General features: G+C 49.5%; 2 protein-coding genes across 2 annotated transcripts; one reads left to right on the top strand and one right to left on the bottom strand.

Annotated features, from left to right (window-relative positions):
• The first annotated feature begins 221 nt into the window (after window positions 1-221).
• Window positions 222-3,378, top strand: LOC124694532. Its single transcript, XM_047227508.1, has 4 exons — window positions 222-312; window positions 576-2,128; window positions 2,232-2,444; window positions 3,069-3,378. The coding sequence occupies exons 1-4, from the start codon at window positions 222-224 to the stop codon at window positions 3,294-3,296; spliced, it is 2,085 nt and encodes a 694-aa protein (XP_047083464.1). The 3' UTR covers window positions 3,297-3,378.
• Window positions 3,379-4,089: 711 nt separating this feature from the next.
• LOC124701325 (4-coumarate--CoA ligase-like 4) lies at window positions 4,090-8,582 on the bottom strand. Its single transcript, XM_047233376.1, has 5 exons — window positions 7,215-8,582; window positions 4,693-4,838; window positions 4,541-4,608; window positions 4,362-4,464; window positions 4,090-4,235 (listed from the first exon to the last, which is right to left on the bottom strand). The coding sequence occupies exons 1-5, from the start codon at window positions 8,455-8,457 to the stop codon at window positions 4,122-4,124; spliced, it is 1,674 nt and encodes a 557-aa protein (XP_047089332.1). The 5' UTR covers window positions 8,458-8,582; the 3' UTR covers window positions 4,090-4,121.
• Between the last annotated feature and the right edge of the window lie 16,664 nt (window positions 8,583-25,246).

The raw sequence follows: 25,246 nt of genomic DNA, 5'->3' as shown, positions 1-25,246 counted from the left end.
TAGAAGAAGAAGAAGAAAAAAATCTGACAAATATATCTCTGCTTTCCTATCCTCTTCACCCAGAACTTGAGCGACATGGACATCTCGGCAATTCTGTGAAGCGCTGGCATGTAAAATTCTTGGTGATCCTCTTGGAACACCCAAGAACAGTGCTTAAATTAGTGACGAGGGGCGTGGACTGACAGACGAAGAAGAAGGGGTTGATACGACGCATACCAGAGATGGCCCTTTTGGTCCTGAAGGCGGCAGCGAGCACGGCGTATGCCGGCGCCGGCGGCATCGTGCCTGCCGCGGGTGGGGACGAGGCAGAGTGTGCGGGAGCGCGCGCATGAGACAGAACGGGAGCTTCGCGCGCTCAGTCGATTACCGGCAGCGGATGGCGGGAAAACGTGCTCCGAGTCGGCGAGTCCCAGCCGGTGTGGCCGCAGTGCCGGTCGCGGAGGCGGCGCCGGCGCCGGCGCGAGCGCGTGGCAAGGTGTTATGGGGCGGCGGGGGGCAAAACGGTCTTCTCGCATCGGAGGCTCGGTATATTTTTGTTAAAAATAATAACTCGGGGTCATTTTATCGATTATTAGCCACTCACTCGCCCCCTCCGCCGGTAAGGCGGCGGCGCGCCGCCGCGCCCGACCACTCCCCGCTGGCCGCCTCCTCCCGAGCTCCTCCAATGGCCGGAATGCCTCCTGCTGGCGCCGATCCGTGCATTTCCCCAACGGAGGCATTGGCACAGCGGGCACAGCGGCTCCCGGCCACCCTCCTCTTCCCCGCCCAGCCCTTCGCGGCCCCGTCCACGGCCCACGACGCCGGCCTCCGCGCCCTGGACCTCCTCCACTTCGTCCGCCTCGACCTCTCCGCCTCGGGCGCCCCGCGGCCCGACCTCGTCGCCGAGCTGATCGCCAACTACCGATGCAAGCCCGGCTCCGACCGCGGATGGGGCTCCGTCCGTGGCAAACGAATCGAGGTCTCCTCCGAAGCGCTCGCCATTGCGCTCTGCCTCCCGGTGGGAAGAGCTACTACGAGCCGTAGCGCGGCCGCCGACCCCGCCGTCGTGGCCTCCGCCGCCCAAGAGTTCGCAAAGGTTTACATCTTGCAGAGGGGCGTCAAGGATGCAGCTTTGAGGGCTGTGGAGGAGGGCAGGGCGCATGATATCGACTGGACAGGGCTGATCTGGCGCCAAGTCAAGGTGGAGATCAAGGTCTTCATGGCCAATCAGAGCGCCGACAGGGTGTGCTACCACGGCGCGCATCTGCAGAGGCTCATCTGGGTCCAGAGGCCGGAGCTCTTCCGGCGGCCACTGGAGGAGCGAAGAAGTAACCACCGATCACTTGTGGGTGACATGCAGAGGCCGACACTCTTCCAACTGCGCCCACAGCAACAGGAGGAACGAGGTATCAAACGAGCAGCTGCCAATGAGAACCAAAAGTGTTGCTTGGAGTTCAACATGCAGGAGGATACACCAAGACCCCAGCAGATTAACCTGGCATCCAAGAAGTATGATGCGGCATCTAAGAATTTCGATGCGGCATCTGAGAGGTTCATTGTGGCATCTAGGAATTTCTTTCCTGCGTCTATGATGACCGATGCTAGATCCAAGAAGATTGATATGGCAGCCGAGGGGTTCGATGCGGCATCCGAGAAGCTTGATATGGCAAGTAAGATGATGGATGCGGTGTCTAGGATGATCGAAGCCACATCCAGGCAGCTTGACGCGAGAGGAAAACAGATTGGCGAGCAAAAGGGCAAGCTTGACGCGAGAGCAAAACATCTGGGCGAGAAAGAGGGCAAGCTTGACGCGAGAGCAAAACATCTTGGCGAGCAAGAGGGCAGGCTTGACGCGAGAGCGAAACAGCTTGAAGAGCAAGAGACCAAGCTTGGCGCGAGAGCAAAACAGCTTGGAGAGCAAGAGGGCAAGCTTGACGCGAGAGCAAAACAGCTCGGAGAGCAAGAGGGGAAGCTTGACGCGATAACGAAACAGCTTGGCAAGCAAGTGGACGAGGTTGACGCAACAGCAGAACAGCTTGGTGAGCAAGAGGGCGACATGCAAGCAATGGAGTTGCTCAACAGCGCATTGGTTACAAAGGAAAGAGAAAGCAACGACGAGTTGCAATGTGCTCGGAAGATGCTCATAGAGGTAACTGAGCAACTAACCCATCCTTTGTGGATGCATGCATTTGATACTTCCAAAGATAATCTCACTATTTATTATCATTTATTATGCACTGTGTGTTGGGCAGGCTTTGCAGAAGTTTACAAATGGTCGGTCTCATATAGGTGTCAAAAGAATGGGCGAGCTTGACCCTAGAGTGTTTGCGAAAGCTTGTACATCAAATGTACACCATGAGGATGCCCAATTGAACTCCGCTGTTCTTTGTTCGAAATGGCAAGCAGAAATTACAAACTCGAAGTGGCATCCTTTTAGGATAATCACGGTGGATGGTGAACCAATGGTATGGGAACTGTAGAAGCTCTCTATTATTGTTCATAGTTTCTGTACTCTGCTAGCTTAAAACGGTGAGTCATTAATTTCTCGAAAATTGGCATTTAGCTTCTATGGTAATTGTGTTTTACTCTTAGAGACAAAGGGAGACCCCTGATCACCCTATTTCTTAATTGTCACTTTGCTGCTAAATGTTGGAGGAAATTTGACATTTTCTGGAATTATAGCCAGGGACCCAAGTTTATCACTCGCATGTTTGAGGCAGCAAAACAGAGTTTTCAGGGACCAAAGTTTTTTGAGGTTGCCACATGTTCTCTATGGGGATTTGGAAACAAAGGAATGGTTTGATTTTTGAAAGCAAATAGCCATCCACAATTATTTGGAGAGTTGTTTTCGTGAAGGGCACTACTATTTCACTAGCTCACAGAGTTAAACCCTCACATACGGCGCCTTGATTCTTTCTAATTTTTCTCCTGTTGCCCTTTCTAGTTTTTTCTTGTTATGTTACTTTTCCACCCCTGTGGCATTATATATGTACAGAAAAAACAGCATCTATTTTTGCAAACATTTATATACTCGCAAGCATTTACATGCTTTCACCTGAATGTGAGATTCTTTCATTTCTTTCGTTTAGGAAATTCTCTTGGAGGACGACAAGAAGCTCTGTGAATTGAAGGAACAGCAAGGTGAGGAGATCTACGGCTTGGTGACAAAGGCTCTGCTTGAAATCAACGAGTACAACCCCAGCGGACGTTACGTTGAACCGGTGCTGTGGAACTATAAGGAAAGCCGGAAAGCGACGCTGCAGGAAGCCATCCTGTTCGTCCTGAAACAGTGGCAGTCACACAAGAGGAAGCGCTAGAGCAGGCTGGGGTGTGTCCTGCTTTTGTTTTTCATGAACTTGATTTTGTTATTGTAGCGGCAATGGATCAGTTCAGAGGTCTGTGTAGCGGTTCAATAGGAACTTAATGATCATGGATCTACTAAATTAATTGTAGCTTTTTTTTTAACGGGATTGTAGCTTAGCTACATGCTCCTATTGTATATAGCCTTGGCATGGATGCTGGTACCAATCATAGAAATGTATAGCTTTCCTCTCTTGCCTTTGTACTATAATAGTATCATTAATATGTAATGTGATGCTTGCCCTGACTCTAAGAGAAGAGGAGCTGCTGAGCCTGGAGCTCAAGCTTGACAATGGTGATGCTGGCTTTGGTCCTGAAGGCGGACGCGAGCAGGGCATGGGGCCGAACGGCAAGCCTGGTGCACTCGGCCGACCCAGCTGCCGGAGATAGTACCATGGGACGACGGGGCTTCTCCCGTCGGAGGCCGCTGCAGCCGAAACGGGCGTGGAGGCACCAAAGGAATACCAGGTGCTGAGAGCACATCGGCCAGGCGGAGGAATCATGACCGGTTTGCTATCCGATTAACACCAATTAGTTTGGGTTTCGTTATTCAAATCTGGCATATCGGCACACAAGAAGCAGTATACCCTCCTGGATCGTGTATATATAGACATTTCATTTCATGTACAGTGTAAAGCTGGTGAGATCCCTCAGTTACAGATAGATACTCAGTCATACTGGGACAAAGGGCAAACGGGAGCTAATTGTACAATGATGATGAGCCAAACGTAATGCAGAGCCTTGACATCCCCAGAGGGCAAAAGATGAATCACGTTGGCATTTCAGAGCTTGGATGTCGCGAGCTTGATAAGATCTTTCCTCAGTATCTTGCCGGAAGCATTCTTGGGGATGTCTGTCACAAACGCCACCTTCCTGACCTTCTTGTAAGGTGCTACCTGCAGAACATTACACAGCCACGGGTCAGAGAAATCGCAGGAATCAGCTGAAGTCTCTCTGTCGGTGGTAACAGAAGCTCGCTCATTTTGATGGATTTTATCATTCACGAGTCATGCTCTGCTCACCTGTTTCGCCACAAACTCCATCACCTCGGCCGCTGACAAGTTACTCCCTTTCTTCCTCACCACATAGGCCATCGGGAACTGTCCGACCTCCCTGTCCGGGAATCTGGAAGGACCAAACCATTAAGAAATCTGGTCTAACTAGGTTGTTAAAACTGATCAGACATCTTGATGATACTCACGGGATAACGGCGACATCAGTAACATCTGGATGTGTCAGCAGAAGAGCTTCCAACTCTGCTGGAGGCACCTATTTTATACACATGTCACATTCAGATGTCAAGAAACGGTTACAAGTTAGAAGCATGCCTCTGTGAGAGACATCTGCATGTACCTGATAGCCTTTGTACTTGATCAACTCTTTCAGACGATCCACCACGAAGAGATAACCATCCTCGTCTATATAGCAGAGATCACCAGTCTTGAGCCATCCATCAGGTGTCACTGTCGACTGTGTTGCCTCTGTGTTCTTAAAGTAGCCTGAAGCGAACAAAGTTGCAATTTAAGATACTCTGAGTGTTGCTGATACTTATACTTGCAAATCTCCAATATGTTAGCTGCCGGACAGTGTAAAGACCTGAAATGAAATAACTTTGCTCTACATGGACTGCAGCATGTTGGAGCACGATCTACGCGATCCTACTCATCATTCTATCTAAAAAGGCTTACCTCACGGCCTCTAGCTGATACACTGTCATAAAAGATGAAGTGAGAATTTATCTGTGTGTGGATGTTTGAGTCCCAGTACTCAGTCTGGCCTTTCTTCTCGATGGTGCATGGGTAGAAACTTCTGATTTCCTGGAAGTCATTCCAGGTTACCAATTATATACTAGCTGCATAACTAATGTACTTGTTTCACCTTGTGGGTAATTTGAATTTGCATGCGACTTACTGAGTTTCATTACACTATGGAACATATTCTAGACCATCGGTAGGAAGTATTAGATGGCATGGCGGTACTATTGCAAACACGTTAGCTCAATCAGTAAAAAAAAAGCAGAGCGATAAAAATAGAAAAAACTATGTTTTTCTATTACTCAGATGTGTCAAAGTCGAAGTCTAGACCCCCAACTCTAGCATAAAAAATCGTTGGTTCCTCACGTGTAAAAAATATAGCACATATGGAAACCCAACCATAGTCGGAACATAAAGTAAGAAAAAATGAACAGAATTTTTTGAAGTTTTTTTAGCTCAACTAATTTGGGAAAAAATTAAAAGATATAAAGTTTTAGAAATTTTACAAAATTAATATGAATTTTTTGTACACTTAGAGAACTGAAAACTTAATTAAAACACATGTTTTTAAGAAAATTATAATAAAAACCCAAAAAAGCATAACCTAGGAAAACTGTAGAAAATTGAAAATACACGGAAATTTTGAAAAATTAAAATTGTTCATAAATTATATAAAATTAGAATAGTAAAGTTTTTAAATTTAATTTGCACAATTTCCTGGTTTGCTAGAAATATCTTGGGCTGTTATGCATTTTTTTGTATTTCCTAAAATGTTCGGTGATTTTTCTTCCCTGAATTTCCTATTTTATGGATTCTCCTTCATTTTCACATTATTTTCCAACACTTTGTGCTTACTGGGCTGCTACATGTGCAAAATCATCTCCATGTCATCAATAAAACATATTTTTAAAGAGCAAGACACTAGACGGTTTTGATTGTTGAGGGACAGAGAATGTCTCCTAAATTCCAGGGATCAAAAACTTAAACTTTGGCAATAGTCGATGAACAAAAAGAAACTAATTTTGTATCAAAACAGAATTTTGGGAAAAAAAACAGAAGCATGAAACAGCGAAGAATTTATCAGTATAAAATCAAAACCAAGAAAAGTTTGAATAATTTAAGGAGAGCATAAAGCGAAGGACAAAATTTCCCCTTTCATGTTTTCATTTTCCTTTGTTTTTCATGTGCTTAATCGGCCGTGACCTTGGCGAAACCACTAACGCTTATTGTACTGGTTTGAAAGACAGAATCTAAAACATCTCAACAGTTCAGTGGCAAAGTTGTCTAGTCATAGAATCTAAAGACAAAATCTTGTCTGTGTCAATAGATTTTTATTTCAATAAATGTCTTTGCGATAGGGATGGACGATAAGATGACTTTTCTTATAAGTATTGCAGTAAATTCAGTAAAAGTAGAGCAAAAGGGCACCATCATCAAGCGTCACAACAACCCACTAAGTAAAGATGACACCAACTTCTGCCAAAAGGAAGACACGAACATATAATTGGCTCTACTTGAAACTACTCAGACAATGTGAAACACACTACTCAGAACATAATAGAGCACCATCAGAAGAAATCCGTGGGTGTCAGTGTCAACCTATTTTCGCCACCAAAATTAGGTGAAGCTGGCACCAAACTATTTTAACAACATACATACATACTGTCATACTGAACCTGTTGGTCTAAGGTTACACATGATCATTAGCTCACATGCAGTGTATGCAGACCTACGAGATCGATGAGGACGCATCTATACCATCAAGTTCCAAGTTATAACACTAGTTTAATTGCTGATATATATATACTTACCCCAAAAAATAAACAATGTTATCTTGACACCTCATCTGGTAGTTCACATGTACTATACTAGCAAAGGGATTGAATCAACAATTTTATAGGTTATCTGGAAAAGGCACACCGATTTTTTTTGTTAATTCAAAAACATGTTTACTAAGTTTCACTATACGCCGTGATCTAGCATAGATTACATTCTAAATTCTAAGGGTTCCTGCGCCGAGCTGTCGAATCGAATGAAGTGTCATACAGTACGAATTGTGTAGATTAAACATGAAAAAGTTGGAATGATGCGCACATGGTGCATGAACCTTTTTGGTAGTACCTTTCATGACGTATGGTCCCCTGATCCATAGCTCGCCGGTGCGGTTGACCGGCAGCGCCTCGCCGGAGTCCGGGTCGACGATCTTGGCCTCGGTGTTGGGCGAGAGGAGGCCGGCCGTGCCGTACCGTCGGCTCTCCTCGGCGGAGTCCGTGGACGCGCCGATGGCCGTGCTTTCCGTGAGGCCGTACCCCTGCAGGATCTCCACCCGCGGGTACTTGTCCCTGAACCCCTCGATGAGCTCCTTGCTGAGCGGCGCGCCGCCGGAGAGCACCTTGCGGAGCTGGCCGAGGGGCAGAGGTTTGGGGTGCGCGACCATGGCGACGAGGATGGGCGGCACGAGCGGCAGGTAGGTGACCCCGTAGGCGGTGATGCAGCGCAGCATCTCGGGCAGCTCGAACTTGGAGAGCACGACGACGGTGGCGCCGCAGCCGAGCAGCCCCGTGGCGAAGGCGACGAGGCCGTAGACGTGGAACATGGGCACCGTGCAGAGGAACGTCTCCGTGGCGCCCGCCGAGTCGTCGAGGCGGAAGCGGGTCATGACGATCTGCACCATGGCGATGAGGCTCCGGTGCGTGGCCACCACGCCCTTGCTGGGCCCCGTGGTGCCGGACGAGTAGAGCAGCGTGGCCTGGTCGTCCTGCGTGACGCGGTCGCGGCGGCGGGATGGGTTGGGCGTGGTGGCGGAGATCTCGTCGATGGTGGCGATGATTCGTGGGTCGGTGGTGGTGGGGAGGTGGTGGTTGTGGGCGGGTTCGAGGAGGATGATTTTGAGGTTGGCGTGGGCTGCGAGGGGGAGCTTGGGGAGGAGGTCGCGGGTGGTGAAGGCGAGCACGGGGCAAGCGTCGGCGACCTGCTTGGCGATCTCGGCGGCGGTGTTGAGCGGGTTGGCGGTGGTGACGACGGCGCCGAGGGACATGGCGGCGAGCGCCGCGACGGGGAAGTGGACGGAGTTGGGGGAGAGGATGAGCGCGACGTGGCCCTTGCGGAGGGAGAAGGGCGGCGCGGCGAGCGCGGTGGCGGCCCCGGCCACCGCGCGCCAGAGCTCGGCGAAGGTGGTCCTGCGGCCCGTGGCGGCGTCGACGAGCGCGACGACGCCCGAGTGGCGGCGGGTGGCGAGGAAGGTGACGACGTCGAGGTCCGGGTCGTCCGGGAGCGGCACGTCGGCGCGCTTGCTCCGGAACGCGCGCGTGGCGGCGCAGTAGCCGCTCCGCGGGTCCACCGCCGCCGTCTCCGACCGGGCCATCACCACCAGATCGCCTCGCCGCGCCGCTCCGAGTGTCGACGGTTGGCTTTCCTTGTGCTCGGTCGCTGTCTGTGTTTCGACCGTGCGTCGGTCGCGTGTTTGGTCTGGCTCTGAGCTCTGACCAGTAGCCTACTACTCCAGGCAGGCACTACTTTTAAACCGCTCAGTGTCAACTTTAAATCCTGAGCTGGTAAGCGTGCCTCGTGCGCGCATGTGCGGAAATGGGTTCAAAGTCTATAAAATCAGTCAGCACGAATGTGTGCATGTGTTCCGAGCATCAACCAGTCGGTGATGTACCGCCTGGTCGCTGCCATGCTTTTTTCTTCAAAATAGAGGTTCTAAAGCCTCTGCATCAAAATTATGCCCACAACTTTTTTTTATTAAGCTTATTCACAAGCAAAATACAGAGATTAAACTAAAGTCACCTCACTAATGACAGCTGTCGCAACACCTACAAATGTAACGAAGGGGGTGATCGTGTCGGGGACTCATGCCTCGGACCTCACCAACACACATCATCAGAAAACCGGAAGCCTCACCAAAACGTCTCATAGTGAGTTGGGAACTTAAACCGGTCCAACCAACCCTGAACGCACACCACTGCACACGGTCGAGAAGTCGCTGCCACCATCTTTCGCTGACCCATCTTCTGGAAGGATCAACGCATTGACCTTGTCACGTCTGCCATCGACGCCGCCACGGCACTAGACGACACCGCCACCCTGCACGACTCCGGCCAACCACGTCCATCACCGGGACTTCGCTGCGCCACGCCACCGAGAACGACAACATCAACGAGGTAGACGAAGACCGCCTCACCTTAGAGCTCCTCCAGCCGGCATCAGCTCCAAAAACGATGACCCTGTGGGGGAGAACGACGCCTCACGTTGTCATCGTAAGATCCAGGAGACCCGGGTCTGAGGTTTCCACTAGAGCCAGTGACCCTTCTTGTAACCTACGCGGTGGCCCAACGCCTCCACGCCTTCGACCATTTTGAGGAGGTGTGTCCGGACAAGATGTTTGATGCAAGATGCCCTTGTCAGACATAAAAGCACCCATGTCCCTATTAACATACTCAGTGCCATTGTCTGATCCGGGTGCTTGAATTTTCACATTGATTGAGTTTCAACAAGTGCATAAAATGTTTTAAAACACCGAAACACTTCATCTTTATGTCTCAGAAGATAGACCCAAGTCATTCGAGAATGGCAGTCAATGAAGGTAACAAAGTACTTCATACCACTGATAGATAACGCTGGACATGTCCATACATCAGAATGAATTAAGACAAAGAGGGTTATGTTCCTTATCCCCTTGCTCACATATGAGCTTCTGGTATGTTTAGCAAACTCGCACGCATCACAACTCAGCTTGCTCTTGTCCACACCACTCATTACATCAGGAAATACTTGATACATTTTTTCAAAAGACACATGCCCCATCCTACAGTGATGGATTATGGCTCTAGTCTCCTTATCCTCGGCGACTGCAGCCAGCATGTGCATCCCTTCCTGGTCTGTCATGTTGCAGTCCATGTACCACAAGCCCCTACGCCTCGCTCCAGTCCCAAGACTCTTGCCCGTTGATCTCTCCTGGATCAAGAACAGAAATCTATCAACAATGAGTCGGCAATCAATCTGGTCAACCAAAGCACTCAAGGACAGTAAGTTGACAAGAAAAGATGGCACATGTAACACTGATGATAATTTAATACTCGGTGTGCAGCTGACTGTCCCCACACCTGTGATAGGCTGGGCTGTGCCATCTGCTGTGTAAATGGTTTTCGGACGTGTGAGAGGGTGTGAAGTATATGATGTAAACTCATTAAAGTCTCCAGCAACATGTTGTGATGCTCCAGAGTCAAGCACCCATTCAGAATTTTGTTTATGGACTGCTATATTGACGCGTGTTCAATGTTACCTTCATTTGTGTTGACAAAGTTCGCATAGCTGGTAGCAGGCTCCTGCCCACTTGCAGGTTGCTTCCCCTCAGTTGAGGCAGCAACATTTGCCCCGGGAGCATTCCAATGAGGAGCATTCCAATAACCACCACGCCCATTCCGACCACCTCTGTAGCTACTGCCACCACTATACCCTCGGCCTCCGCCTCTTCGGGGTTGTTCAGTACAAAACCGGTTGATATGTCCTGGGTTACCACAATTATAGCAGTCCCTAGAACCACGCTGATCAGCCACTCTGTAAGTAGATTCATTTCCATCTCCTCCTCTAGACTGCAAGCGTACCTCTTCCTGAGACATTGCAGCAATGGCATCATCTAGAGACACAAGTGTTGTCAGATGTAGTAGTGCAGCATGTCTGCTCTCCAGGCCTTTATTGAGGCCCTTTAAAAACTACATCACGCGTCTACGCTCAACCCAGTTCCTTGCAATGTCCATGGACTGTGCATCTGGAAGCTCAAGAGGATCACACTGATCCAGTTCTGCCCAAAGGTGTTGTAGCTCATTGACATATACCAACACACTCTTGTCCCCTTGACGAACATCATGTATCTTGTCTTCGATTTGTGACATGAGCATCAGGTTTCCCTTACCAGAGTATCTCTTGGACAGCAGGGTCCACACAGCCGAGGCACACGGTAATGCCTGGGACGCCGCAATGGCTGGAATCAAAGAGGTCAACAACCAGGCCAATATCATGGAGTCAGTGACACTCCACTTCTTCCATTCTGAGCTCTCCTTGTTAGCCGGTTCTTCAATCGTTCCGAGAACATATCCCGTCAGGCCCTTTGTCTTCAGGATCAGCAAAGCCCGCCTCGACCAACTCAGGTAACTACTCACGCCATTCAACTTGACCTCATTTGGCATGAGCTCAAGCTTGAATACTGGATCTGCTTGGGGCACAACAATTTCGCCACCTACAGGAGATGACCCTGCTTTTGCGGTCATGAGATCCGCAAGTTTCTCTAGCAAAGAGGTAATGTCAGTCCCCATGACAACCTCCACCTCTTCCTCCTCTCTCCTTCTCAATTAGTAGCATCGGAAGCTCTCTCCACAGCCAGCAGCCACACAACAGCTCCTCCAGCAGGTAGTAGCTCTCTTTCCGCCTCCCTTCTTCTTCTTCCCTGCTCAGCTCGAGCTTCCCTAGCTTCTCCTCTCCCTGGCGAGCAGTAACAGCAGCCCAGCCTGAGCTTCTTCTCCCCCTGACGCGCAGCTGCCCCCCACTACGTCGCCCTGCCGCCGGCAGCTACACCAGCACCTCCGCAGCCGTCGCCATCGCCCCTAGATCTGATACCATGTTGTTCAAGGGAAGGTACTTGTAGCTTCTTGGTCCTGGCGGCTGCTCACAGGAGCAGCTCGTGCTCTCTATCTATTTTTTCACAACCTTTAGGTCACAGACCAACCTTATATACATGGCTTACATGGGCCTGGGCTATATGGGCCTCACATACAATAGGGCGCTGATACGTCTCCAACGTATCCATAATTTCTGATGTTCCATGCTTGTTTTATGACAATACTTACATGTTTTGCTTGCACTTTATAATGTTTTTATGCGTTTTCCGGAACTAACCTATTAACAAGATGCCGAAGTGCCAGCTCTCGTTTTCTGCTGTTTTTGGTTCCAGAAAGGCTGTTCGGGCAATATTCTCGGAATTCGACGAAATCAACGCCCAGAACCCTATTTTTCCCGAAAGCATCCAGAACACCGAAGGAGAGTCGGAGAGGGGCCAGGGGGCCACCACACAACATGGCGGCGCGGCCCCAGGCCTGGCCGCACCGGCCTACTGTGAGGGGGGCCCAGGCACCCTCCGACTCCGTCTCTTCGCCTATATAAGCCCTTTCGACCTAAAAACGCGATACCAATTGACGAAACTCCAGAAAGACTCCGGGGCGCCGCCGCCATCGCGAAACTCCAATTCGGGGGACGAAGTCTCTGTTCCGGCACCTCGCCGGGACGGGGAAGTGCCCCCGAAGCCATCTCCATCGACGCCACCGCCTCCATCATGCTCCGTGAGTAGTTCCCCCATGGACTACGGGTTCTAGCAAGTAGCTAATTGGTACTCTCTATCCCATGTACTTCAATACAATGATCTCATGAGCTGCCTTACATGATTGAGATCCATCCGATGTAATCGGTGTTGTGTTTGTTGGGATCCGATGGATGATACATTATGATTAGTCTATCTATAAAGTTTGTGAAGTTATTGTTGCTGCAATCTTGTTATGCTTAATGCTTGTCACTAGGGCCCGAGTGGCATGATCTTAGATTTAAGCTCTATAATTATTGCTTAGATTGTATCTACAAGTTGTATGCACATGTCTATGTCCGGAACCAAAGGCCCCAAAGTGACGTAAATTGGGACAACTGGAGGGGAAGGCTTAGATATGAGGATCACATGTTTTCACGGAGTGTTAATGGCTCCGGTGCTCTATTAAAAGGAGTACCTTAATTTCCAGTAGATTCCCTAGAGGCTCGGCTGCCACCGGCTGGTAGGACAAAAGATGTTGTGCAAGTTTCTCATTGCGAGCACGTACGACTATATATGGAAAACATGCCTACATGATTAATAAGCTGGATGTTCTAACTTAATGCTTTGATTCCTATCAATTGCCCAACTGTAATTTGTTCACCCGACACTTGTTATTGGAGAGTTACCACTAGTGTAGATCTTCGGGAACCCCGGTCCATCTTTCATCATCATATACTTGTTCTACATGTCATTGGAAGTAGTATCAACTATTTTCCGGTGCTATTGCTCTCATATTGCTATTACTCGCTCGCCGTGTTCACTGTTACTATCGCTCTCATATTATCGCTACTTTCACATCACCCTCGTTACTAGTGCTTTTCCAGTGCAGCTGAATTGACAACTCAGTTGTTAAGGCTTATAAGTATTCTTTACCTCCCCTTGTGTCGAATCAATAAATTTGGGTTTTACTTCCCTCGAAGACTCGCCGCGATCCCCTATACTTGTGGGTTATCAAGACTGTTTTCTGGCGCCGTTGCCGGGGAGGCATAGCTCTACTCATAAGTTCACCTGGGGAGTACACTCCACCTCTCTCTCTATTTTATTTTATTTTGTTTTGCTTAGTTTATTTCTGTCTAGTATTATTTTGCCTAGTTTAGTTTTGTTTAGTTTGTTTTTGTTTTGTTTTATTTTCCCTATATACCCGAAAATCCATAAAAATTTGAAAAACTGAAAAATTAAAAATTGTTATTATGGGAGAACCTACAACCTACTTGGAGCTTATAGAATATTATAATAATTATAGAGAATCAAGAGCGGGAAAAGTGATGAGTGCTGTGACAGAAAAATTGAATACAATTGCTAAAATCTTGCTTAAACGCCATGATATAAACTGTTGCTCTCAACAGGACACGAAACATCTTAAATTTCAATGTGGCTTTAGTGAGGAATTTTTAATTAAGAACTATAATCGGAATAGCTATATTCATTTTGGGTTTGAAGAGGTAGAACAATTTGTCATATTTATGGGAGCCTGCGAGATAGAATCCTTCATGGTTAAAAATTATGAAACTTGTGTTGTTTGTAAGGACCTTAAAGATTATGTCTCTTCTATCCTTAATTTTTGCAATGAAAGTTACACCGATAATCCTTATATCATTGATTATAAAGAGAGACTCATTAATGCACAAGAATGCACTCACAATTTGCGTGGACCTCGTGGAAGAAGAAATTGATGAACCCGAAAGCTCATTGGATGAAAAAGAGGAGGAAATTGATGAACCCGAAAGCTCATTGGATGAAAAAGAAGAGGAGAGTGATGAACAAAAGGAGGAAGAATGGATTAGCTACCCATGCCAACCTTCTAATGAGAGTAACTCTTTATCTCTTACACTATTTGATTGTCCTCCATGCTTACCAAAGGAGGATGAATGTTATGTTCCTGTGGATTCTCTTGAAATATTCCCTATGAGTAAAACTTGTGAGAATAATTATGCTACTGTTATCTATGATAATCCATGCTACTTTGATAAATCTTATGATAATGCTTTGTTTATGCCTGATGTCGAAATGCATGGTACAAAAGAGTTTTGCGTAGCAAATGTTTATGATAAATCTCTAGATGATGGTCCTATGTTACTTGATAATATTAATTGTACTACTAATGAAAATGGGATTGGAGAGGTCTTGACATTATCTATGAGTCCCATATCTCTTGAGATTGATCAACTATCTTGTTATATTATTGATAAAAGTGTGTTTGAAAGTTTTAATCGCACTATTTTTGAGCTTGATAAAAATTATGTGTTTATGGATCATGAGAAGCATGCTTCATGTGATAGTTATGTTGTTGAGTTTGTTCATGAAGCTACTGAAAATTATTATGAGAGAGGAAAATATGGTTGTAGAAATTTGCATGGTACTAAAACACCTCTCTATATGCTTAAAATTTTGAAGTTACTCTTGTTTTATCTTCTTATGCTTGTCACTTTGTTCTTCATGAATTTATTTGTGTACAAGATTCCTATGCATAGGAAGTGGGTTAGACTTAAATGTGTTTTGAATTTGCTTTTTGATTCTCTCTTTTGCTTCAACTCTTATTTCTTGCGAGTGCATCATCAAAATTGCTGAGCCCATCTTAATGGCTATAAAGAAAGAACTTCTTGGGAGATAACCCATGTCTTTATTTTGCTACTGTTTTGTTGTGTCTTGGAAGTTGTTACTACTGTAGCAACCTCTCCTTATCTTTATTTTGTTGCATTGTTGTGCCAAGTGAAGTCTCTAATAGAAGGTTGATAGTAGATTTGGATTTCTGCGCAGAAACAGATTTCTATCTGTCACGAATCTGGGTATGATTCTCTGTAGGTAACTCAGAAAAATCTGCCAATTTACGTGCGTGTTCCTCAGATATGTACGCAACTTTCATTAGTTTTGAGTTTTCTGATTTGAGCAACGGAATTACCTGTTTAAAATTCGTCTTTACTGGCTGTTCTGTTTTGGCAGATTCTGTCTCTGTTTTTTGCGTTGTCTCTTGTGGACTTTAAGCAAGGCTTTCTAGACGTGGAGAGCTGTAGCTAATGTTTTATTGAGTTCTTGCAATGTGTCACTACAGGACCAAGGTGGATTCAAGTTTTTTGAGTACTAACCCCTCTAATGAAGTTTATGAGAAGTTTGGTGTGAAGGAAGTTTTCAAGGGTCAAGAGAGGAGGATGATATATGATCAAGAAGAGTGAAAAGTCTAAGCTTGGGGATGCCCCCGTGGTTCACCCCTGCATATTTCAAGAAGACTCAAGCGTCTAAGCTTGGGGATGCCCAAGGCATCCCCTTCTTCATCAACTTATCAAGTTTCTTCTATTGAAACTATATTTTTATTCGGTCACATCATATGTGCTTTACTTGGAGCGTCTATGTGCTTTTATTTTTGTTTTTGTTTGAATAAGATCGGATCCTAGCAATCCTTGTTTGGGAGAGAGACACGCTCCGCTTTTTCATATGAACACTTGTTCTTCGTTTTACTTTTAATGTTCAATGATAAAAGTTGGAAGCTACATCACTTATGGTTATTTGGTTGGAAACAGAAAATGCCTCATATTGTCTTGAATAATTTGACACTTGGCAATTGTTTTGAGCTCTCAAGTAGATCATGATTAAGTTTTTTCATGTAGTTTAAACCTATTAGTGGATAACTACTGTAGAGCTTGTTGAAATTGGTTTGCATGATTGGTCTCTCTTAAGGCCTAGATATTTTCTGGTAAAAGTGTTTGAGCAACAAGGAAGACAGTGTAGAGTATTATAATACTTGCAATATGTTCTTATGTAAGTTTTGCTGTACCGGTTCATACTTGTGTTTGCTTCAAACAACCTTGCTAGCCAAAGCCTTGTACTGAGAGGAAATGCTTCTCGTGCATCCAAAACCTATGCCAAAACCTATGCCATTTGTGTCCACCATATCTACCTACTATGTGGTATTTCCTGCCATTCCAAGCAAATACTTCATGTGCTACCTTTAAACAATTCAAAATCTATTATCTCTTATTTGTGTCAATGTTTTATAGCTCATGAGGAAGTATGTGGTGTTTTATCTTTCGATCTTGTCATTTACTTTTGACGGACTTTCACCAATGGACTAGTGGCTTCATCCGCTTATCCAATAATTTTGCAAAAAGAGCTGGCGCGGGGTTCCCAGTCCCCAATTAATCAACCTTCATTAATAATTCTCTTCACATGTTTTGCTCTGATTCATCAGTAAGCAACTTAATTTTGCAAATAGACACTCCTTCATGGTATGTGAATGTTGGAAGGCACCCGAGGATTCGGTTAGCCATGGCTTGTGAAAGCAAAAGGTTGGGAGGAGTGTCAACCATAAATAAAACTAAAATACGTGTAAACAAAAGAGTAGAGGGATGATCTACCTTGCTGGTAGAGATAACGTCCTTCATGGGAGCCGCTCTTGAAAGTCTGGTTGATGAGGTAGTTAGAGTGCCCACTATCAGTCGTTGACAACAACAAACACCTCTCAAAACTTTACTTTTATACTCTCTATATGATTTCAAAACTTAAAAAGCTCTAGCACATGATTTAATCCCTGCTTCCCTCTGCGAAGGGCCTTTCTTTTACTTTATGTTGAGTCAGTTTACCTACTTCCTTCCATCTTAGAAGCAAACACTTGTGTCAATTGTGCATTGATTCTTACATACTTGCTTATTTGCATTCATCATATTACTTTGTGTTGACAATTATCCATGAGATATGCATGATGAAAGTTGAAAGCATTTGCTGAAACTTAAATCTTCCTCTGTGTTGCTTCAATGCCTTTACTTTGAATTTATTGCTTTATGAGTTAACTCTTGTGCAAGGCTTTTGATGCTTGTCTTGAAAGTATTATTCATGAAAAGTTTTGCTATATATTATCTATTTGTTAGCAACTATAGATCATTGCCTTGAGTCACTGTATTCATCTCATATGCTTTATAATAGGATGATCAAGATTATGTAAGTAGCATGTCACTATAGAAATTACTCTTTTTATCGTTTACCTACTCGAGGACGAGCAGGAACTAAGCTTGGGGATGCTGATACGTCTCCAACGTATCCATAATTTCTGATGTTCCATGCTTGTTTTATGACAATACTTACATGTTTTGCTTGCACTTTATAATGTTTTTATGCGTTTTCCGGAACTAACCTATTAACAAGATGCCGAAGTGCCAGTTCCTTTTTCCGCTGTTTTTGGTTCCGGAAAGGCTGTTCGGGCAATATTCTCGAATTCGACGAAATCAACGCCCGTAACCCTATTTTTCCCGGAAGCATCCGAACACCGAAGGAGAGTCCGAGAGGGGCCGGGGGCCACCACACAACATGGCGGCGCGGCCCCAGGCCTGGCCGCGCCGGCCTACTGTGAGGGGGGCCCAGGCACCCTCCGACTCCGTCTCTTCGCCTATATAAGCCCTTTCGACCTAAAAACGCGATACCAATTGACGAAACTCCAGAAAGACTCCAGGGGCGCCGCCGCCATCGCGAAACTCCAATTCGGGGGACAGAAGTCTCTGTTCCGGCACCCTGCCGGGACGGGGAAGTGCCCCCGGAAGCCATCTCCATCGACGCCACCGCCTCCATCATGCTCCGTGAGTAGTTCCCCCATGGACTACGGGTTCTAGCAGTAGCTAGTTGGTACTCTCTATCCCATGTACTTCAATACAATGATCTCATGAGCTGCCTTACATGATTGAGATCCATCTGATGTAATCGGTGTTGTGTTTGTTGGGATCCGATGGATGATACATTATGATTAGTCTATCTATAAAGTTTGTGAAGTTATTGTTGCTGCAATCTTGTTATGCTTAATGCTTGTCACTAGGGCCCGAGTGGCATGATCTTAGATTTAAGCTCTATAATTATTGCTTAGATTGTATCTACAAGTTGTATGCACATGTCTATGTCCGGAACCAAAGGCCCCAAAGTGACGAAATTGTGACAACCGGAGGGGAAGGCTTAGATATGAGGATCACATGTTTTCACGGAGTGTTAATGCTTTGCTCCGGTGCTCTATTAAAAGGAGTACCTTAATTTCCAAGTAGATTCCCTAGAGGCCCGGCTGCCACCGGCTGGTAGGACAAAAGATGTTGTGCAAGTTTCTCATTGCGAGCACGTACGACTATATATGGAAAACATGCCTACATGATTAATAAGTTGGATGTTCTAACTTAATGCTTTGATTCCTATCAATTGCCCAACTGTAATTTGTTCACCCGACACTTGTTATTGGAGAGTTACCACTAGTGTAGATCGCTGGGAACCCCGGTCCATCTTTCATCATCATATACTTGTTCTACATGTCATTGGAAGTAGTATCAACTATTTTCTGGTGCTATTGCTCTCATATTGCTATTACTGCTGCTGTGTTACTGTTACTACTGCTCTCATATTACTGCTACTTTCACATCACCCCTGTTACTAGTGCTTTTCCAGGTGCAGCTGAATTGACAACTCAGTTGTTAAGGCTTATAAGTATTCTTTACCTCCCCTTGTGTCGAATCAATAAATTTGGGTTTTACTTCCCTCGAAGACTGCCGCGATCCCCTATACTTGTGGGTTATCAGGCGCGATCCTCAAAATGATCACCGAGCTCCCGGAGTTCGTCGCCGATCGTTTTGATGCGTTGACAGAAAACGGTGACCGGAGAACCGCCTTGGCTACTGGTGCATAGCTCGATGTGAAGTGCATTGATACACGCGTTGGAGACTTGGAGTTATCCTGGAATAGCTGTTGAAGAGAGGCCCAAAGCTCGGCAGTGGTGGCATCATCGTTGGAGACAAGATTGAAGAGCTCGATGGAAATCCGAGTGTATATCCATTGGATGACCGTGAGATCATCCTTCACCAAACAAGCATGGGTAGGCCGTGGTGCAGAGAATGGGTGGATATGGTGGCGAAGACCACAAAGACCAAGATGGACGTGGAAGAGATGGCGCCAATGGTTATAGTTGTGGGTGGTGAGATCAAGCGAGATCGGAATAAACGAGGAGACGTCAATTATTGTATTTGCGAGGGAAAGTTGAGGTGGTTGGGGAATTTGTTGTTGAGTAGTAGGGTTTTGGGTAGAGGAGGAAGAAGAGAGAGGTGAAGCTCTGGCGGTGCGAAACTCGACCATGGTGAAGGGGGGACGAGGCAGCAACGATGGAGGAGTAGGCGACGGAGCCATGCCGAGAGCGAAAACCTAGTCGTCTGATACCATGATAATTGGAAAATAATAGGTGTATTGATTGTAGCCTCAATGGGCTGTTTATATGGAGTACAAGTCTTGGAGTACAAGAATAATAGAGATATATTACAACTCAAACTACTAAACCGAATATTCTCTAATAATGATATATTTTCAATAGTACAAAAACTTTATCATTTCCGAATGGCTGGACTAATCGAAGTGATGAAAACCGAGAGGTAGGGTGAGACTTTCAAAATACGGTAGACCCACGTGAAATTTTTGGCTTTTGAGGAATTGGGAATTTCATCATTTGTATGCCTCGGTTAGTGGAATTCTTATACGTGAGGTTATTGCAGGATTCGATTTGTGAACTGATCGACTTAGATTTTGTCAGACGAATGTTCCTAATAGGGTTATAAAAGCAGAGTTTGGGTCGATTGTCAAGCTGCTTGACATGGATAACTGAGACAAGATTTTGCCCCTCTGAATGGAGAGATATTCTCTAGACCCTATCGAATATATCATTCGGAAACATGGTCATGCGTGCCTCGGTTGAGTGCTAACCGAGGCAGCCAAGTAAGAGTTAGCCGGATGAATCAATTTTAGGGATCGAGAAAAGAGTTGAGCTATTATAGGAAAGACAATAACTCGTCTATAGCTTGACAAGATATGATGTGGAGCAAAAATGACGACGAAAGTCACATTGAAAATATTTGTCGTCTTAACTCTATGGTATCTAGGAGTCGGCAGGTTCTCCTACAAGCCACTGCCGAATGATCGACATTATATCTAATTTTTTGTGTGCAACCATTCTGCGTTTTTGCTACAATATTACAAAATTTTAGCTATGAGGTCTCCGACAAGAGTCTCCGGCGATATCTTTGGCAAAGTTGGTTTTTCTATAGTTGTCGGGGGGAAGACCCCGGGTAGGGCAATGGACGCAGAGCAGCCGGCTAGCCACTGGCCGGTTCGCGGCAAAGGCCGGCTGAGGAGCAGCCGGCTGGCGCCGTGGCCGGCTGGTCCGGAAGCCGGCTGGCTCTAGGTCCTAGTCGGCCTGGCTACGGCCGCCAATGCTGTAGCTGGGCCGGCTTCTACAAGCCATATCCGACTGGGGGTTTGTACCTCCAGACCGACTCGAGGCTGGCGAGTCTTGCACTGGAAGGAACCGGGTTGGTGATCCGGATTCCCGAAGTCCACGCTGACTTCATCTTCCGTAAAGCGCGGGGCACTGTGGAGCAATAGTGCCCCGCGCCGGACAGGCCATCATGGCCTACGGCGATCCGTACTGGCCACAGTGGCTGATGGCGACAGGGACACCTCCTCTCCATACCTCTGACCTCGGCAGCCGGATGGGACAGGACATGAGGCCTCAACGACTCCTGACGTCACTGCCTCGGGAAGGAGCGGAAGCCGGAGCCGGCCAAGCCGGCCAGTAAACTATAGGGTCTTATATGTAAAGTGCCGGTACCTATATAAGCCGCACTACCCCCCCCGTGTGGGGGATCGATCATTCTCATTTCATTCCACCCTTAGCGCTGCCCTGTGAGAGAGACCATCGTCTCCCTTAGCCTCCCGTGAGCAGCCGGATACAGCTCTAGGAGCACCATTGTATTGTGTGTTCATCATATACACTCTAGCAGGAGTAGAGGTTTTACCTCCATCGGAGGGCCTCGAACCTGGGTACGTCGCCGTGTCGCTCGTCCCCATACCCGCATCCGGATACCGCCGTGAGATCCCTCAGGAACCACCTTCGATTAGCCACCCTATGGCATATGCCGTGACGATACCACGACATTTGGCGCCCACCGTGGGGCCTTCAGCGTCCGCGGCCGGTGTCTTCATCCGGACGGGCCTCACCATCACCACCGGCGAGCGAGTCGCTTCAGGCTTGATCTGGAGATTCGGCTCCCTCGACTGCGTCAGCGACAACGCTGGCTGCTTCGCCGACCGGCCCTTCCCAGCCGGCGGCAGCGTCATCAGCTTCGGCGGCTTCGACATCTACGTCGCCACCGTTGCACCACCGCGCTATCCGCGCCAGATCCTGCGCTGCGCAAGCCCTCCCCCTGGAGCCGGCGCCAGCCTCTACGCCGCCAATCCCTGCGTCATGCACGAGGTCATGGCGGCCGGCGACGAGCAGCCCACCAAGTCCACGCGCGTTCGCGGCCCCGACTTGGAGCGCGACGTCGGCGGGCACGCGTCCGCGTCAGGCGCAAGGCCGCCACCACCACCATCCCGGCTGGAAGAAGTCCGGGCAAAGCTGAGCACTCCGCTCACAACCGGTGCCGGCGCCGACGCCGCCACCGTCGAGGCAGACCTGGAGGCGCACCGCGTGCTCCTCCTCAGCGGACCGAGGAGCTGGCTGCTGCTAAGCGCCGCTGGGACATCACCCGAGCCGCGAGTACAACCGCGCCCACGGCCTCACCCCGGGCGGCGACAACCCCAGCCCGAGCCGGCCGGATCCGCCGCAGAGGCCGCGACCTAGGCGCCGAGATCGACCGCGACGGCGCGGACGCGCCGGCTCCGTCAATGGAGCTGCCCATCTACAACACCCCCGACAAGAACATGCTCGCGGCCGAAGCCGCCGCAGAAGAGCTGCACCGCCTCGAAGGCGAAGAGTTACGCCGCCAGACTACGCGGGTGACTGAGTTGCTGAAGGCTGCCAACCGGCAGTCGAAAGATCCCAGGTACGCCCAAGATCCTAGAGCTTCTCACGCTCGTGGTGCCGCAGGCAATGCCAGGGATACGGCCGAGTCCATCTCCCCAGCGCCAAGCCGGCGCAACGACTCCCGAGCCACGCACGCGAGCTCAAGTCGGCCGAGCCACCAGCCAGGTGGCGGCAGCAGCCGCAGCCGGGCCCCCACAAGCCGGAACCAGGAGCAAGACTCCGAGCCTCGACGCCCACACCGGCCGGCTCCAGAAGCCTGTGGCGCCCGCCAGCCGGCCCACTCCCGGCTGGGCCCGCGCATCGAGCCAACCGACGCTCGGGACCGCCTCGACCGGCTGGTTCAATCCCGCATCGCGGAAGAAGAAGGGCCAGCCGGCCCAAAGTGCTTCGGGCCGCGGATCCTCAACGAGCCCATGGTTGACGGCTTCCAGCTCCCCCGCGATACCCCCAAGTATGATGGCACCGCCAAGCCGGAGGACTGGCTGCTGGACTACTCCACCGCAGCCGGCATCGCCAAAGGCAACAAACGCCGGGCCGTGCGCTACTCCCCCTCATGCTGCTCGGCTCCGCCCGCACATGGCTCAACAACCTGCCAGCCGGCAGCATAAACGGCTGGCTGGACTTTGAAGCTGCCTTCATCAGCAACTTCACCGGCACCTATCGCCGGCCGGGTCGCCCTCAGCAGCTTGAAATGTGCAAGCAGGGCCCGAACGAGACGGATCACGCGTACCTGACGCGCTGGTGCGAGATGCGCAACTCCTGCGAGGGCGTGCACGAGACGCAAGCCATCAGCTTCTTCATGGGAGGCTGCCGGCCCAACACCATGCTGTGGCACAAGCTACGCCGCAGCGAGCCCAAGTCGATGGCCGCCTTGATGGTCATCGCAGACAAGTACGCGCTGGCTGAGGAAGCCGGCAAGGCGCCGGCTGAGATTTCGCCGGCCCTCGCCAGGCGGGACAACAACAACAACAAGCCGGCCGAGGGCGGCTCGCATGGCAGCCGGCGGGATAATTACCGCGGCAAGCGGCACAGCGACCAGCCGGACCGCCGGTACGGCTCCGCCCATGTGGCAGCCGTGTCAGACCACGCGGCGGCTGGCGGAAGCCAGCGCCAGAAGCAAACAGACCGGCCCTGGAAGCCGAAGTACACCTTCGAGCAGATGCTCGACTCGCCGTGCAAGTATCACAGCGGCAAGAACCCCTCCAACCACACCACCCGCGACTGCCACTTCATGAAGTGGCTGACAAGCGGTGAACCCCTCCCGCCCCCACCCCCGCCTCCTCCAGCCGGCGGGCCGGGTGGCCAAGGCGGCGCGAAGGACGCCAACCTCGAGCACCACGAGGCTAACCAAGTGCAACATGGCCGCTACCTCGCCGAGGATGCCGCCTACATCATCTTCACCTCCGAGCCCGAGGACAAGACGAGCCAGCAGAGCCGTTCCCTCGAGGTCAACGCGATCATCCCACCGGGTCCCCCAGTACCTAAACTGGTCAGAGCAGGCCATCACCTTCGATCGCCGCGACACACCGGCTGTCCTGCCGAAGCCGGGCAGCTACGCCATGGTCCTCGACCCCACCATCGCCACAACCCGGCACAGCGTGCGCTTTTCGCGCGTCCTCATCGACGGCGGCAGCAACATCAACATCCTCTACCGCGACACCGCCCGCAAGCTGGGCATCCAGGAGGCCGAGTTGCGCCCTACCCCCACCGTCTTCCATGGCATCGTGCCAGGCCACTGCTGCCAGCCGATTGGCCGGATCACGCTCGGAGGTGATGTTCGGGAAGCCGGATCACTTCCGCACCGAGAGAATCGAGTTCGAGGTGGTGGACCTCGTGAGTCCCTACCACGCGCTCCCGGGCAGGCCGGCCCCGACCAAGTTCATGGCGGTGCCCCATTACGGGTACCCGAAGATGAAGCCGCCTGGCCCTAAAGGGGTCATCACGGTAGCCGGCGACTATCGCCGCTCCATGGACTGCGCCACGCAGAGCTCCAAGATGGCCCAGACGCTGGTCATCGCCACCGAGAAGCAGCTCATCCACGACGCCATCGCCCTCGCCAAAGCCGCGCAGACAGACATGCCGGCTGCGGAGCAACCCGAGCCGGGACGACTCACTTCCAGCCGGCCGACAACACCAAGAAGATCCTGCTGGACCCGGCGCAGCCGGACAAGTACGTCACCATCGGTGCCGGCTTGAGCAGGAAATAGGAAAGCGAGCTCACCAGCTTCCTCCGTGAGAATCGGGACATCTTCGCATGGACTCCAAGAGACATGCCGGGTGTGCCGAGGGAGTTGGCCGAGCACCACCTCCACGTCGGGCCCGAAGCCAAGCCGGTGAAGCAGCCTCTCGGGCGCTTCGCCGAAGAACGAAGGAAGGCCATCGGTGAAGAAATCGCCCGGCTGCCGGCAGCCGGCTTCATCATGGAAGTGCTGCACCCGGACCGGTTGGCGAACCCGGTCCCGGTTTTGAAGAAGAACGGCTCTCGGCGCATGTGTATCGACTACACCAGCCTCAACAAGGCGTGCCCGAAGGACCCCTTCCCCGCCGCGCATAGATCAAGTTATAGACTCGATCGCCGGCTGTGAACTGTTGTCTTTCCTAGATGCCTATTCGGGCTACCACCGATTCCTTTGAATCCGGCCGATCAAATAAAGACTTCGTTCATTACCCCATACGGGGCTTACTCGCTACACGACTATGCCGTTCGGCTTGAAAAATGCAGGCGCCACCTACCAAAGGTGCATGCAAAAATGCTTGCGGGATCAAATCGGCAGAAACGTTCACGCATATGTGGATGATGTCGTTGTAAAGACCAAGGAGACGACTACCCTCCTTGATGACCTGAGAGAAACCTTCACCAATCTGAGAAGATTTCGGATGAAGCTCAACCCGGCCAAGTGCACATTCGGCGTGCCGTCTGGCCAGCTCCTTGGCTACCTCGTCTCTCAGCGAGGGATCGAAGCCAACCCGGAGAAGATCAGTGCCCTGGAGAAG

Source organism: Lolium rigidum, chromosome 3 (genome assembly GCF_022539505.1).
Source record: "Lolium rigidum isolate FL_2022 chromosome 3, APGP_CSIRO_Lrig_0.1, whole genome shotgun sequence".
NCBI lineage: Eukaryota > Viridiplantae > Streptophyta > Magnoliopsida > Poales > Poaceae > Lolium > Lolium rigidum.
Note: the sequence above shows the minus strand (reverse complement) of the source record. Positions and strands in the feature narration are given on the sequence as shown.

Bases quoted from the DNA above. Each gene is read 5' to 3' on its own strand.
- LOC124694532 (XM_047227508.1), top strand. From the start codon at position 222: ATGGCCCTTTTGGTCCTGAAGGCGGCAGCGAGCACGGCGTATGCCGGC. The intron at 2,129-2,231 runs GTAACTGAGCAA...TGTGTTGGGCAG, and splicing joins CTCGGAAGATGCTCATAGAG to GCTTTGCAGAAGTTTACAAA. The intron at 2,445-3,068 runs GTATGGGAACTG...TCTTTCGTTTAG, and splicing joins CGGTGGATGGTGAACCAATG to GAAATTCTCTTGGAGGACGA.
- LOC124701325 (XM_047233376.1), bottom strand. From the start codon at position 8,457: ATGGCCCGGTCGGAGACGGCGGCGGTGGACCCGCGGAGCGGCTACTGC. The intron at 4,839-7,214 runs GTACTACCAAAA...TGTTCGCTTCAG, and splicing joins GGGACCATACGTCATGAAAG to GCTACTTTAAGAACACAGAG. The intron at 4,609-4,692 runs GTACATGCAGAT...TGTATAAAATAG, and splicing joins TCAAGTACAAAGGCTATCAG to GTGCCTCCAGCAGAGTTGGA.